General features: G+C 46.7%; 1 protein-coding gene across 3 annotated transcripts in view; it reads right to left on the bottom strand.

Annotated features, from left to right (window-relative positions):
• Nucleotides 1-14,608, bottom strand: part of FUT8 (fucosyltransferase 8) — a 145,835-nt gene that overhangs the window by 82,920 nt on the left and 48,307 nt on the right. For all 3 annotated transcript variants that reach the window (XM_077322472.1, XM_077322471.1, XM_077322473.1), the window contains 2 exons: nt 5,345-5,460; nt 5,064-5,229 (listed from right to left, as the gene is read on the bottom strand). In XM_077322472.1, coding sequence (XP_077178587.1) covers nt 5,064-5,229; nt 5,345-5,460 — 282 coding nt within the window. The remainder of the gene's footprint in view (nt 1-5,063; nt 5,230-5,344; nt 5,461-14,608) is intronic.

Raw genomic sequence — 14,608 nt, 5'->3', positions numbered from 1 at the left:
CTTCCAGTAGTGTTCTGGATCTATTTCAAGGTTTTGGTTTTAATCTTTAAAGCCTAATATGGACCAGGCCCTGTATAATTGACAGATCGCCCCTTTGAATACATTCCTATCCAGAACCCTCCCAGGTCTCCAAGCCGGAAGCCCAGACTTTAGCCCCCCTCCTCCAGGCCAAGGGAGAGACAAATCCCACTGATCACTGAGGAAAGACTCCATAAGCAGTCCCACCAATATGGTGGACAACACAGTGCCTGCTGCAGGAACGCTGCCGTGCTTCCCCAGCTGGAGACAGCAGCTGGAGACATTCCCACCCCTGCCAGCCAGGCAAGACTGAAGTCACGCCACAGCTGTGCGGCAAACCCCCTCCAGCAGAAGAGAATGGACAGCTCCAATAGTGGTAGGTATGGAGGAATCCTCAAAGATTCCACTTGGCAGCAGCCATAGTGGAAGATGACACTGGCAGAGAATCTATCATAGACCACAACAGTGAGACTTTAGCTAATACTGTTAGTACTATGCAGAAGGAGGCAATGATAAACAACTTTTGATAATCTCATATCTTAAAAATCCTATGATGAGACAACCCAAAGAAATAGTGCTGGAAGACAGGACTGACAGGTCAGAAGGCATTCAACTAGAGGGGAAGACCAGAGGTCGTATGAATAGGGCCATTTTTAATGATGTGACAGTATTAAAGCCAAAAGGACGTTGCCAGTGTGAATGAGTATGAAAATAGAGGGCAAAATTGTTTAATACATATAATAGGAACATGGAATTTGAGAAATATGAATCAAACTCAAAATTGTAACACAAGAAATGGTGAGAAAATTACAAAGTATTTTACTCTGAAAATGACAGACAAAAGAAGAAATTAAGCTGTTCCAATAATGAGGAAACATGTTGGACTGTATCAGGGGCATTAATGCAAATTCTGATCAACAGATGATGAAGAGGAAGAAATTAAAAGGTTTTATGCAGTGTCCAGGAAGAAATTGATTACATATCTAAACAAGATATCTAAACAAGATAAAAAAAACTTGGAAGCTAAGTAGAATCAACTATTGCCAACAAATTTGAGCTAGGAGCACAAATCAAAGGAAAAAACCCACTCATATCATAGAATCATAGAATAATAGAGTTGGAAGGAACCTCATGGATCATCTAGTCCAACCCCCTGTACTATGCAGGACACTCACATCCCAATCACTCATCTACTGTAAGCTGCCACCCCTTTGACTTCACAAAATCAGCCTCTCCGTCAGATGGCTATCTAGCCTCTGCTTAAAAATTTCCAAAGATGGAGAACCCACCACCTCCCAAGGAAGCCTGTTACACTGAGAAACCTCTCTAACTGTAGGGACTACTTCCGGATGTTTAGATGGAATTTCTTTTGAATTAATTTCATCTCATTCATTCTGGTCTGTCCCTCTCAGGCAAGAGAGAACAATTCTGCTCTATCCTCTATATGACACCCTTTTAAATACTTGAAGATAGTTATCAGATCCCTTCTCAGTCGTCTCCTCTCTAGGCTAAACAGACCAAGCTCCCTCAGACTTTCTTCATACGTCTTGGTCTCCAACCCCTCACCATCTTTGTTGCCCTCCTCTGGACATGTTCTAGTTTGTCAACATCCCTCTTCAACTGGGGAGCCCAAAACTGAACACAATACTCCAAGTGAGGCCGAACCAGAGCAGAGTAAAACGATACCATCACCTCCCATGATCGGGATACGATACTCCGTTTGATACAGCTCAAAATCCCATTTGCCTTTTTAGCCACTGAGTCACACTGCTGACTCATGTTCAATGTATGGTCTACTAAGACTCCTAGATCCTTTTCACACATGCTACTGCCAAGACAATTCTCCCCCATCTTATATTGGTATATTTGGGTTTTCCTACCTAAATGCAGAACTTTACATTTGTCCCTATTGAACTTCATTTTATTCAGTTTAGCCCACTTCCCGAGCCTATCAAGATCATCCTGTATTCTCTTGCTGTCTTAAGTTATGTTTGCCACTCCTCCCAGTTTAGTATCATCTGCAAATTTAATAAGTATCCCCTCTAATCCCTCATCCAAATCATTTATAAATATGTTGAACAACACAGGCCCCAGGACAGATCCTTGGGGTACTCCACTTGTCACTCTTTTCCAAGAAGATGCGGAACCATTAACAAGTACCCTCTGGGTACGATTTGTCAACCAGTTATTGATCCACCTGACAGAATTAGGATCCATACTGCATTTTACCAACTTGTCAACAAGAATATCAAGTGGAACCTTATCAAAAGCTTTACTGAAATCCAGATAAACTATGTCCACGGCATCCCACTGATCCAGCAAGGTAGTCACTTTCTCGAAAAAAGAGACAAGGTTGGTCTGATATGACTTGTTCATGCAAAACCCATGCTGAGTCTTAGAAATCACAGTTCTCAGTTCCAGCTGCTCAAGGACCGAGTGTTTGATGATTTGTTCCAAAATTTTGCCAGCTACAGATGTCAAGCTGACGGGTTGATAATTACCCGGATCCTCCTTTTTCCCTTTCTTGAAGATGGGGACAACATTTGCCCGCCTCCAATCATCTGGCACCTCATATGTTCTCCAAGAAGTGTCAAAAATAATGGACAGAGGTTCAGAGATGACATCTGCAAGCTCTTTTGGTACCCTTGGATGCAGTTCATCTGGCCCAGAAGACTTTGTTTCATTTAAAGAAACTAGGTGTTTGTGGACTGTTCCAACAGTGATCCTAGGCCACCATTAACATTACTGAAGAGTGTAAAGACCATGTGAAGAAGAAATTTGCATTACTAAATTCAAGTGAACAAGGATTAAGTATGGGCTGAAACAGAAGATATTATCAAAGAATGCACTGTTCTGTAGCCAAAAGAAATGAAAAGCCTTGATGAATGACTGACAAAACTCATAAAATTACTAGACACATGAGAAGCAAAAGTAAAAGATGACAGATAAAAAATCAGGTCTAAATGCATGTTCCAGAGATTTGTAAGTAGAGACAAAGGAAACTATTATAATAACAAGTGTAAAGAAATAGAATAAGAAAGAAAAAGATCTGTTCCACAAGATCCAAGTAATCAAAGGGAAATGTAAACTACGGCTATGGACACCGAAAGATCAGCATTGAAAAACATCTGCTTAAGAGGACAAAGTAAAGAAATGATGGGAGCAATACACTGAAGAACTACAAAGAAATGAAAGGATAACATACTCCTTCAAAGACTAATCTTTTGAAGAACCACAAGAAATTTTAGTAAGTGACGTGAAAGCTTCACTTAAAGTGATTGGGTGAAACAATCAGTAGATGGGATTATCAATATTATTTATTTATTATGGGTTTTTTTGTATACCACCCTTACCAGCGGTTCAGGGTGTTGCACAACAGCAATATTGCTATTTCAAGCCACAGTCCATCCAAATCTCAACAAGAATATGGCAACAAATATAGAAAACAATACACTGGCCCACGTTCTGGAAATCTACATTCCAATTTCCCCAAAAGAATACATTAAAAAATGCAACAACTACTGTATCACTGCATTAATTTATCATACATTTAAAGTTATGTTCAAAATCTGTCACCTTATATGGAATGAGAAATGTCACATATTCAAGCTGGATTCAGAAATGGCTACAGACATCATATTGCAAATGTATCTTGGTTACTGGAGCATATGAAAGAATTCCAGAAGAAAATAAGCATGTGTTTCAAAGATTACAGCAAACCTGTACACTGTGTGGATCATGAAAAGTTATATCTGGCTTTAAAAGAAATGAGGGTGACTGTTTTGATTTACAACAAAAGGCTGCTATTAGGATAGAAACTGAATGGTTTTAAAGTTTGTTTAAAAGTGTACAACAAAGATGTATTTTATCTCCCTAGCTATTCAGTCTATATGCACATCATAAGGTGTGTTACATTTAAATGAAAGTGGAGTGAAAGTTGGTGGAAGAAATATTAACAGTTTGAAACATGCAGATGACACCACTTTACTAGTAGAAAATAATGAAGACTTGAAACAACTACTGATAACAGTTACACTAGAAAGTGCCAGAAAAGAATGGAGAATGATGAAGATCAAAAAGACAAAAGTGAAGTTACTGAGGAATTTTGCAACACTGAGGTTGAAGATGAAGAAATTAAAATTGTTGACAATTTTCTACTCCTTGGCTTAATAATCAACCCAAAGTGAGATTGCAACCAAGATAGGAGTGAGACAGAAATAGGTAAACCCACCAGGAGTCTTCAGAGGAAGGTGGGCTATAAATTTATCATCATCATTAAACGCAGCCAGGAAAGGAACTAAATAAGATTAAGTGTAAAGATATGTGGCTGGTAGCCAAGATCAAGATAATTCAATCTACAGTATTCCCCATTTCTATGGATGGTTATGAAAGTTGGACAATGAAGAACCTTAGGGGAGGGTAGTATATAAATGTAATAAATAAATACATAATAAAGCTGACAGGAAGAACATTGATTCATTTGAAATGCAGTGTTGGAAGAGAGTTTTGAGAATACCATGGACCACCAAAAAGTGAGTTCTAAATCAAATCAACATGAGATGGATTGACTCAATAAAGGAAGCCAGTTACTTTTTGTGCCATGGGAAGCAAATCTGCATAAAGTAGCAGGTTCCTGCCTGAAAACCATTCCTTTCACATGTGCAAGAATAAGATATGTAGGCATGATATGTGGAACCCTCCTCAAGGATTTATGCAGGAAATTACTGTTAAGAGTAACTTGTATTCTGCTTTATTTTTATTTTATAATTAGATTTATTATTATTATTATTATCCTTTGATTTATTGCCCGCCACTCCCTTACGGCCCTTATAGGATTATAGGATTGCCCTTCTCAGCCCAGCCATCCCAAGACAGTGTACAACAGTGTAAAACAACAGTATTAAAATCAAAATCAATTAACCCATTTATATGGATCTCCCTCTGCCATACAAAAGTATTTTAAAAGACTAGTATCTCAGTATTCTTATTTTAATCAATGTACACTTTTTAATTAGAAAACATTCAGACACAATAGTTTTTAGTACCTTTCATGGTCACCCAAGTCAATCAAAAGCTCATCAATGTGCCTTTGGAATTCACTTCCTTCCATATTTTTTAATTTCTTCAGTTCACTCTGGAGAAAAAACCATAGTTCCTTGGCGCCATTTTCAATTCTTCTCCTCAATATTTCATGGTCTTTACCTAAGCCTACTAATAAAATAGAGAGAAAATGAGAGAAAATTTTCAATACAAATTTATAGTTTATAGAACACACATTTGTGGAATGGTGTTTCCATTCTAGTCGGGAAAATATTTATATACCAACCATCTCCTGTCTGTTGCTTATAGTTTTCTATCTGTTCTTTGGCCTTTATTAGCTGTTCTTCTAAAGCATGTACTCGTCCTGCAGCAGGGCCCTGATCAACAGGACCCTCTGGTATCCTACAAGGACAGTAAAAAAAATGCAGAAAATTAATTTGTGTATAACATCTACTTGCTTTCCCAGCATGTATCCTAATAACCCAAAAAGTACCAAAATGTGCAAGTCAATAATATATACACAGTATCATAATTTCTAGTATACTTGCCATCTGATTAGTGAACACTTTATCCAACCCTGTAAATAGTTAAGATATGCTCAGCATTATATATGTACACAGGTCACTTACTCGTGACTCTTCTTCTGAAAGTGGCCATTTGTGCATTCACAATGAAGGGCTCTTAAACAGAGTTAAAAGTGACAGACCTTGGTTCTTGAGGCTGCCGGTGCTCCTTGGCCCTGGTGGAGGTAGGAAGAGCAGTGGGCCTTGACACTGGAGGCTGCCTTGCTGGAGCACCCTCTGGTGGCAGCAAGAAGGCATAGAAGGCAACTGGTCTTGCCTGCCATCCAGCTGGCATGAGAAGGTTGGTGAGAGGTGCAGTATCTCACCAGAGGGCAGGACCAGCCTTTCCAGTGTGGCCATTGACTGGCCTTCAGTGGGGGAGTGCTCTCGCACTGAGGACAAATCAGAGGGCCAGCAACCTTATCTCATTTTTCGAAAAAGTGACTACCTTTCTGGATCAGGGGAATGCTGTGGACATAGTTTATCTGGATTTCAGTAAAGCTTTTGATAAGGTTCCTCATGATATTCTTATTCACAAGTCGATAAAATGTGGTATGGATCCCAATTCTGTCAGGTGATTAACTGATCATACCCAAAGGGTACTTGTTAATAGCTTGGTATCCTCTTGTAGAAGAGCGACAAGTGAAGCACCTCAGGGGTCTGTCCTGGGGCCTATGATTGTCAACAGATTTAGATGAGGGATTAGAGGAGGTACTTATTAAATTTGCAGATGATACTAAGCTGCCCATCCATCTTGACTCCCGTGGGACACTCACACCTTCCAGGACAACATCCTGCGTCCCACCTGGGTCCTTTAAAGTCCCGCTTCCCACGGTGCCATGGCCCAGCCAGAGCCCCCTCACTGTCTGCCTTTAGAGCCCAGTCAGAGAGACAGGGAGGGAGGAGGGGGCCGCTACTGCAGCAGCGGCAGCATGTCCCGCCTTACTTCTCTTCAACTCTGGTCACCTTATACTAAACCGGGAGGGGTAGCAAACACAACAGAAGACAGAATCAGAATACAGAAGGATCCTGCTAGGCTCAAGAAGTGGGCTAAACTGAATAAAATGAAATTCAATAGGGACAAATGTAAAGTTCTGCATTTAGGTAGGAAAAACCAAATACACCAATATAGGATAGGGGAGACTTGTCTTGGCAGTAGTATGTGCGAAAAGGATCTAGGAGTCTTAGTAGACCATACATAGAACATGAGTCAGCAGTGTGACTCGGTGGCTAAAAAGGCAAATGGGGTTTGGGGCTGTATCAAAAAGAGTATTGTGTCCATATCATGGGAGGTGATGGTACCACTTTTCTCTGCTCTGGTTTGGTTTCACTTGGAGTACCATGTTCAGTTTTGGCCATCCCAGTTGAAAAGGGATGTAGACAAACTGGAGCATGTCCAGAGGAGGACAAAAACAATGATGAGGGGTTTGGAGACCAAGTCATATGAAGAAAGGTTGGGGGAGCTTGGTATGTTTAGCCTGGAGAGGGGGCGACTGAGAAGGATCTGATAACTATCTTCAAGTATTTAAAAGGCTGCCATATAAAAGATGGAGCAGAGTTGTTCTCTCTTGCCCAGGAGGGACAGACCAGAACCAATGGGATGAAATTAATTCAAAAGAAATTCCGTCTAAATATCCAAAAGAAATTCCTGAGAATTAGAGTGGTTTCTCAGTGGAACACGCTTCCTTGGGAGGTGGTGGGTTCTCCATCTTTGGAAATTTTTAAATAGATAGCCATCTGACGGAGAGGCTGATTCTGGGAAGGTTCAACGGGGTGGCAGGCTACAGTAGATGAGCGATAAGGTTCTGAGTGTCCTGCATGATGCAGGGGATTGGATTAGATGATCCAGGAGGTTCCTTCCAACTCTATTATTGTCAGGATTGTAGAATCTCTGTCATAAATTAGCCTGAGTTCCTCCATGTCAGTTATATTGCTTGATTGGGCCTGGCGCCTGCTTGCCCTGGCCTTGTAGTTTGTAAGCTATAAAGTAGAGTAGTGATGTTATGTTAACCTTTATCTTGTTGTGGGCTCACAGGGTTGTTGTCACCTCTCTCAAGGCTGGGAGAATGGAATCCTGTTGTTTTAACACACATGTCTTTTCTCTCCTACCCCCCTCCTTGGGAACTGTCAAGTTTTGGGCGGGAGAAATGTATTGATAAGCTGGGGCAAATCTGGCCTCTGGTCAGATTTGACTTTCAGTCCAATGCGTATAGTGCTAATCAATAAAACTCTTTTCTTTTGAATAAGTTTTGTTGTGAGTTTCCTGTGCGTCTGACATCAAGTCAAATCTCACAACTCCTTTCACCTGCGAAAATGCAGGGCGAGGGACATACTTTTTCTGAGCAAGGAGAGGGCCTGGATTGGGACCTTTCCCAGGGCGACGGCGCCAGTGCAGGGCCGTACAGCTCGGGCATGCTGAGGGCAATCTCGGGGACAACCCCGGGGCCCGAGGAATTTTTGGAACGACACGTCACCCAGCGTAGGCGATTGTCGAGGTACGACCGCCCTACTGGGGACGAAGTGTGGCCGGAGCACCTGGCACTGCCTAGCTACGGACTGGAGCCTGTGGGTGAGACGCAGGACTTGCAGTACAAGCTGGACAGGGTGACCAACTGGCTGCAGGACCTTTCGGGTCGGTTGGATCCGGAGGAGAAACGACGGACACAACGCCTGTTGAAGGAAGTGCTCGGTGGTGGTGCGCACGATACCAGCGGGCGCAGAGCGAGCGGTGGGCTTGCCCTGCGGGAGCACGGCATGGCGGACACACAAGCAGCAGCGGATGCTGAAGCGGTGGCCAGAGCCAGAGCGCAGCTGGAGATCGAGGCGGAGGCTGCGGCGCGGGCGAGAGCGCAGAGGGAAAGGGAAAACGAAGACGAGGAGCGAGAGGACGCGGGTGGCGCTGGCGGCGACGGAGCCGGAGGCGACGGAGCCGGAGGCGACGGCGCGGACGGAGACGCTGAGGCAGCGGCGGCGGCAGCAGCGGCGGCGGCGGCGGCGGACGTTGCGGGAGCCGAGGCGGCAGCAGCTGCAGCGGCGCGAGAAGCAGCGGCGGCGGCGGCGCGAGGGTGGCAGATCGAGCGAGAGTGGCGGCGGGACGAGGACGGGGCATCGGCCGGGGTGCAAGGCCCCTGGTCCCAGATCCGGCGCCAGCGGAATGGGGCCCAGGGCGCCTACCCCCCCACCTCCGTGGAGTGGAGATGCGGAGCACCTATAAATTCAAGGCTAAGTTTTCGGGGAACCCCGCAGAATTTCCTACGTTCCTGGTGCATCTCCAAGCCTACATGATGGACATGGGTTTTACGTTCCATGACGACGCCGAGCGGGTGCGTTTTGTGGGGCAGGCCCTAGAAGGCAAGGCTGCCAAATGGTTCCTGGACTTGTACCGTTATCATCCCCAAGCCATCCGTAATTACAACCACTTCCTGCGAGCCATGCGCCAGATGTATGTGGAGCCGTTCGAACGGGAGACGGCAGAGAAGAAACTCAGGGCTCACCGGCAAGGAAAATTGTCAGTGGTTGAGTATGCCAGGGAATTTAAGGAGCTGGCGTCTTCGGTGCCTGACTGGACCGAACCCCAACGCGTACTGGCGTTTGTGGGGGGCCTCGATCCCACTCTGGCTGACAAATGCCTCCTTTTGGAAGACCCGCTTACCGTCGACGGGTGGGTCCAATTGGCTGGAGAGATGGAAAATCGATTGGAGCGGGCCTCGATGATTCAGGTCTTAGCGGGTAAAACTGTGGCGAAGACTTCCACCCCGGCGAAAGTCAAGCCCCGTGCGAAGCTGGAGCCGACGGAGCGCACCCGCGCATGGCGAAAGGGCTGTGCTTGGGTTGCGGCCAAGCGGGGCATTTTCTCGCACAATGCCCGTCAAAAGCGGGATCGACACCGAGAGCCGTGAATAGCCCCCCAACGAAAGCTCAGCCCACCAAGAAAGCCGCTCCGAAGAAAAGTGCCAAGTCCCTGCTGGTGCCTGTGGCTGCCGTACCGGCAGTGGACGACTCGGAGGAAAGTAGCGAGCCGGAGGAGGAGGACCAAGCCGAGGCGCAGTCGGGAAACGAGGACGGTCTGCTGTAAAGGCGCCCCGCCAGCAGGCCGCCAACAGGGGCAAACGCGCGGTGAGTGATTCCCCCTTGCTGCTCTTACCTGCCAATCTCTCCAACCCCAAGTCGGGGAAAACAGTGGGTGTCCGATGTATCGTGGACTCGGGGTGCACTCAATCATTAGTGAGCCCGGCGTTGGCCGAGACTTTGGGGGTGGGAAAGGTGCCGCTGAAAGAACCCTTGCCAATCACCCAATTAGATGGGAAATGTGCCCCCGGAGGGGAAGCCACGGCAAAAACGCGCCCAATGGACTTGGACATAAAAAAACATTGGGAGCAAATCCAACCTTTGGTAGCCCCTCACTCTGCCTTCCCTTGCGTGTTGGGGTTGGATTGGCTGAAGGAACATGACCCCCTAGTGAAATGGAAAGAAGGGACTGTGGAGTTCACCTCGCCCGCTTGCGAGCAGCACGCGCGGGCGCGAAGTCCCCCGAGCTCGGGGGTTGTGGCCGCATTGGGATCCGGGGGGGCAGCGCTTCCTCCCGAGTATCGGGACTTTGCTGATGTGTTCGCGGAGGTGGAGTGCAACCAACTTCCTCCCCATCGTAAAACTGACTGTGCAATTGAATTGAAGAAGGGGGAACCCCTCCCCAAAGCCAAGCTTTACTCCATGAGCCCGCGGGAAATGGCGGAGCTCAGGGAATTTTTGGATAAAAACTTGGCGAGGGGCTTTATTAGACCAGCCACATCGTCCTTGGCGGCCCCGGTCCTCTTTGTGAAAAAGAAAGACGGTTCACTGCGCTTGTGCACCGACTACCGGGGTTTGAACGCAGTCTCCACATTCAACGCCTACCCGCTCCCCCTGATAAAGGACTTATTAGGCCACTTGGGGAAGGCGCGAATCTTCACGAAACTGGATTTAAGGGAGGCCTATTACCGGGTCCGAATAAAGAAGGGACACGAATATTTGACAGCCTTTAACACTCCCCTGGGGCAGTTTGAGTACACCGTAATGCCGTTCGGCCTCGCCGGCGCTCCGGGCGTGTTCATGAATATGATTAATGAAATTATGCATGATTTATTGTACCAAGGGGTGTTGGTTTATATTGATGATATTCTTGTGTATTCAGAAAATGTTGAGAGTCATGCTAACCTGGTCCGTGAGGTGCTCCGCCGCTTGCGGGAGCACCAGTTGTTTGCCAAACTGTCAAAATGCGAGTTCCACCAAGATGCGGTGGAGTTTCTGGGCTTCCGGGTCTCCCAGGCTGGGATTGAAATGGACCCGGGCAAAGTGCGGGACCTGTTGGCGTGGGAACCCCCCCGTACTAGGAGGCAATTACAAAGTTTCTTGGGGTTCGCTAATTTTTATAGAACCTTTATCCCCAATTTTGCCAAAGTGGCGTTGCCTCTTACTGATTTGTTGAAAACCAAACAAGGGGGAAAGACAGCTAACCGTCCGGGGGCGCCTCTCCATTGGACTCCCCCATGCCAGGACGCGTTTGACAGACTGAAATTGTTGTTTACGTCCGAACCGGTGCTGGCCCATGCTGACCCAACTAGGCAATTCACCGTGCAAGTGGATTCCTCGGACGTGGCAATGGGGGCCGTGATCCTCCAAGAGGGGGAGGATGGGAAATTGCACCCGCTGGCCTATCTTTCAAAGAAATTTTCTGGGGCGGAACGGAACTGGGCCATTTGGGAGAAGGAAGCGGCTGCAGTCAAATTGGCTCTTTCCACTTGGAGGCATTGGTTAGAGGGGTCCGCAGTGCCATTTGTGGTCTGGACGGATCATAAAAACCTCCAGGCGCTCAAGCAGCCCCGCTCGCTTTCGGCAAAACAGATGAGATGGGCGGAGTTTTTTGCTCGTTTTAACTTCTCCCTTAAACATCTACCCGGCAAAATGAACTTTCTGGCAGACGCCCTGTCGCGCCTGCCCCAGTACAACAGCAAACGAGACCCATTGGTGGATACAGTTTTTACCCCCGCCCAACTGGGGATGGCCGCGGTGACGCGCAGCCACACGAAGTCTGTAACGCCCATTCCAGGGGGTTGGGTCCAGAAGGAGTTGTCACAGGACTCGGAATTTTATTCCCTCCGCCCCGATCTGACTGAGAAGGGGGGGCTCTTTTCCAAAGGCGAGAGGCTTTTTGTCCCGGCTGTGGCCAGGGGAGAGGTTTTAAAACTTTGTCACGATGCGAAAACAGCTGGACATTTTGGGTTTGTGAAAACTCTGCACCTGGTCAGGAGACAGTATTGGTGGCCCTCTCTGCGCAAGGACGTGGAAAAGTATGTGCAAGGGTGCCCCATTTGCGTCGCCTCAAAACCTGCTGGGGGAAAGAAAAAAGGGCTGTTGCAGCCCCAGCCCACCCCCTCTCGGCCTTGGACGGATGTCACTATGGATTTTATTACGGACTTACCTCCCAGTCAAGGGAAAACCGTCATTTGGGTGGTAGTGGACGCTTTTTCAAAGCAGGCTCATTTTATCCCGTGCACGGCCTTGCCTACTGCCGCCAAATTGGCTTCAATGTTTATAAACCACGTGGTACGTCTGCACGGGATCCCGACACGTGTTCTGACGGATCGGGGCCCCCAGTTCGTTGCCAAGTTCTGGCGGGAGCTCCTGAAGTTGTTAGGCATAGAACAAGCCCTCACCTCAGGCTATCACCCCGAGTCTAATGGCCAGACCGAGAGAGTCAACCAGATCTTGGAGCAATATTTGCGCTGCTTTATCAATCATCAGCAAGATGACTGGGTTTCCTTATTGCCACTCGCTGAATTTGCCTATAACAATGGGGCCCACGCCTCAACGGGGGTATCCCCCTTCAAGGTGGTGTATGGGACTGATTTAGTGGCAGCACCCACTTGGGAACTTAGCTCCACCGAAGCCCCTGACATTAATAAGTGGGCTGCAACCATCAGTGCAGGATGGCCGGAGATAGTTGCCAGCCTCAAAGGGGCGAAACAGGCCTATAAAGCCCAGGCAGATAAAAAACGGGTACCTGCACCAGAATGGAAAGTGGGAGATCTGGCCTATTTGTCCACAAAGAATTTGCGGTGTCAACAAAAATCCAAGAAGCTTGGCCCAAAATATGTGGGCCCATTTACCGTGGTTAAACTAATAAATGCTGTAACTGTGGAACTAGCTTTACCAAAGACTTATAGGAATGTGCATCCGGTTTTTCATTCCAGCCTGCTGCGGAGAGCTCCCGTCCCGGATGAATGGCACCCTCCTCCAGCTACGCCTGTGCCGATATACATCGACAAAGACACCCACTATGAAGTTAACCAAATTTTAGACTCTCGTATGCATAAGGGTCGCCTCCAGTATTTGGTCGATTGGAAAGATTTTCCCTCTGGGGACAAGGAGTGGGTTGAGGCTGGGAATGTGAAGGCGCCCCGCCTTCTCCGGGCTTTCCATCGAGCATTCCCTGATTGTCCTCGCCCGGTGGATGCCGGCTAGGTGGGGGAGTGAGTTAGTTTTAATGTGGAGGGATGTCAGGATTGTAGAATCTCTGTCATAAATTAGCCTGAGTTCCTCCATGTCAGTTATATTGCTTGATTGGGCCTGGCGCCTGCTTGCCCTGGCCTTGTAGTTTGTAAGCTATAAAGTAGAGTAGTGATGTTATGTTAACCTTTATCTTGTTGTGGGCTCACAGGATTGTTGTCACCTCTCTCAAGGCTGGGAGAATGGAATCCTGTTGTTTTAACACACATGTCTTTTCTCTCCTACCCCCCTCCTTGGGAACTGTCAAGTTTTGGGCGGGAGAAATGTATTGATAAGCTGGGGCAAATCTGGCCTCTGGTCAGATTTGACTTTCAGTCCAATGCGTATAGTGCTAATCAATAAAACTCTTTTCTTTTGAATAAGTTTTGTTGTGAGTTTCCTGTGCGTCTGACAATTATTCTGTCTGTTCCACTTAATATTTCTGGTAAAGCCTTGGAGGAGGAGTGTGTCTCATGGCTTAAGTGCCTAACACCCACTCAGGGTGGATGTCCCACCCGAGTGCCTCCTCCTCCAACCAGTTGGCCTGTCTGTCCAGCCACCAGCCATTCACCTTCCGTTTCCCACCCTGGCCACCCCCTCCTCCTTCCAGTTCCCTCTGAGGCTCAGGCTGCAGATCCCTGGCATGTGAGAGCTCCAACTGCCGGTGAGTTCCATAACAGCTGCCTGCAGCTTTCCTGGTCCTGGGAGGAGGGGGAGGTCATCTGCAGAGTTCTTCCAATCCACCTCCCTAATCTAGCACCCATTGTATTTCTGAATGCGACAGGCTCGGCCTCTAGTGATTCTATGACTCTGTCATCAAAAGCATGGTCACGATATTATATGTTATGATTAATGATTAATACATTCCTGAAATTAAACACAAGTACATCACAACAGAAAGGCTATCCATTACTCCTAGTAAATATTTGCTACAGTTATGCCTATATTGTCTAGTGCAGTAGTGGAGTGCTTGCCAGACAAAGAGGCATAGGACAAGGAAGAGAAGAAGAAGAGCTGGTTTTTATACACCATTTTTCTCTACCAGAAGGAATCTCAAAGTAGCTTACCTTCCCATTGTATACAATGCAGTATACAGCGGGACTATGACAGCTTGTGATCTTGTTGTGATGGCTCTGTTGATACAAAACTGTATTTGCCTTCTTTACCATCATACTTCTTTGCCATCATACCGTTTGCCCATATTTAGCTTACACACATCTCCAAAGATCACGCTCACACACACACTGCTACCCAGAAGTGTGTCTCCCATCCACTATACTTGCTTATCATTTTTATGACCCAAATGTAGAACTCAACACTTCTCCTTATTGAATTGCATCTTTTTCTCATTTGCCCAGTTTTCCAGCATTTTCAAATCTCATTGAATTTTATCTCTATCTTCTGGGGTGTTAAGTACTCCTCCCAATTTGGTGTCATCTGCAAATTTAATAAGGAGTCCCCCT

The sequence above is a fragment of the Paroedura picta genome, chromosome 2, assembly GCF_049243985.1.
Source record: "Paroedura picta isolate Pp20150507F chromosome 2, Ppicta_v3.0, whole genome shotgun sequence".
NCBI lineage: Eukaryota > Metazoa > Chordata > Lepidosauria > Squamata > Gekkonidae > Paroedura > Paroedura picta.
This window is presented reverse-complemented; position numbering and strand designations above follow the sequence as displayed.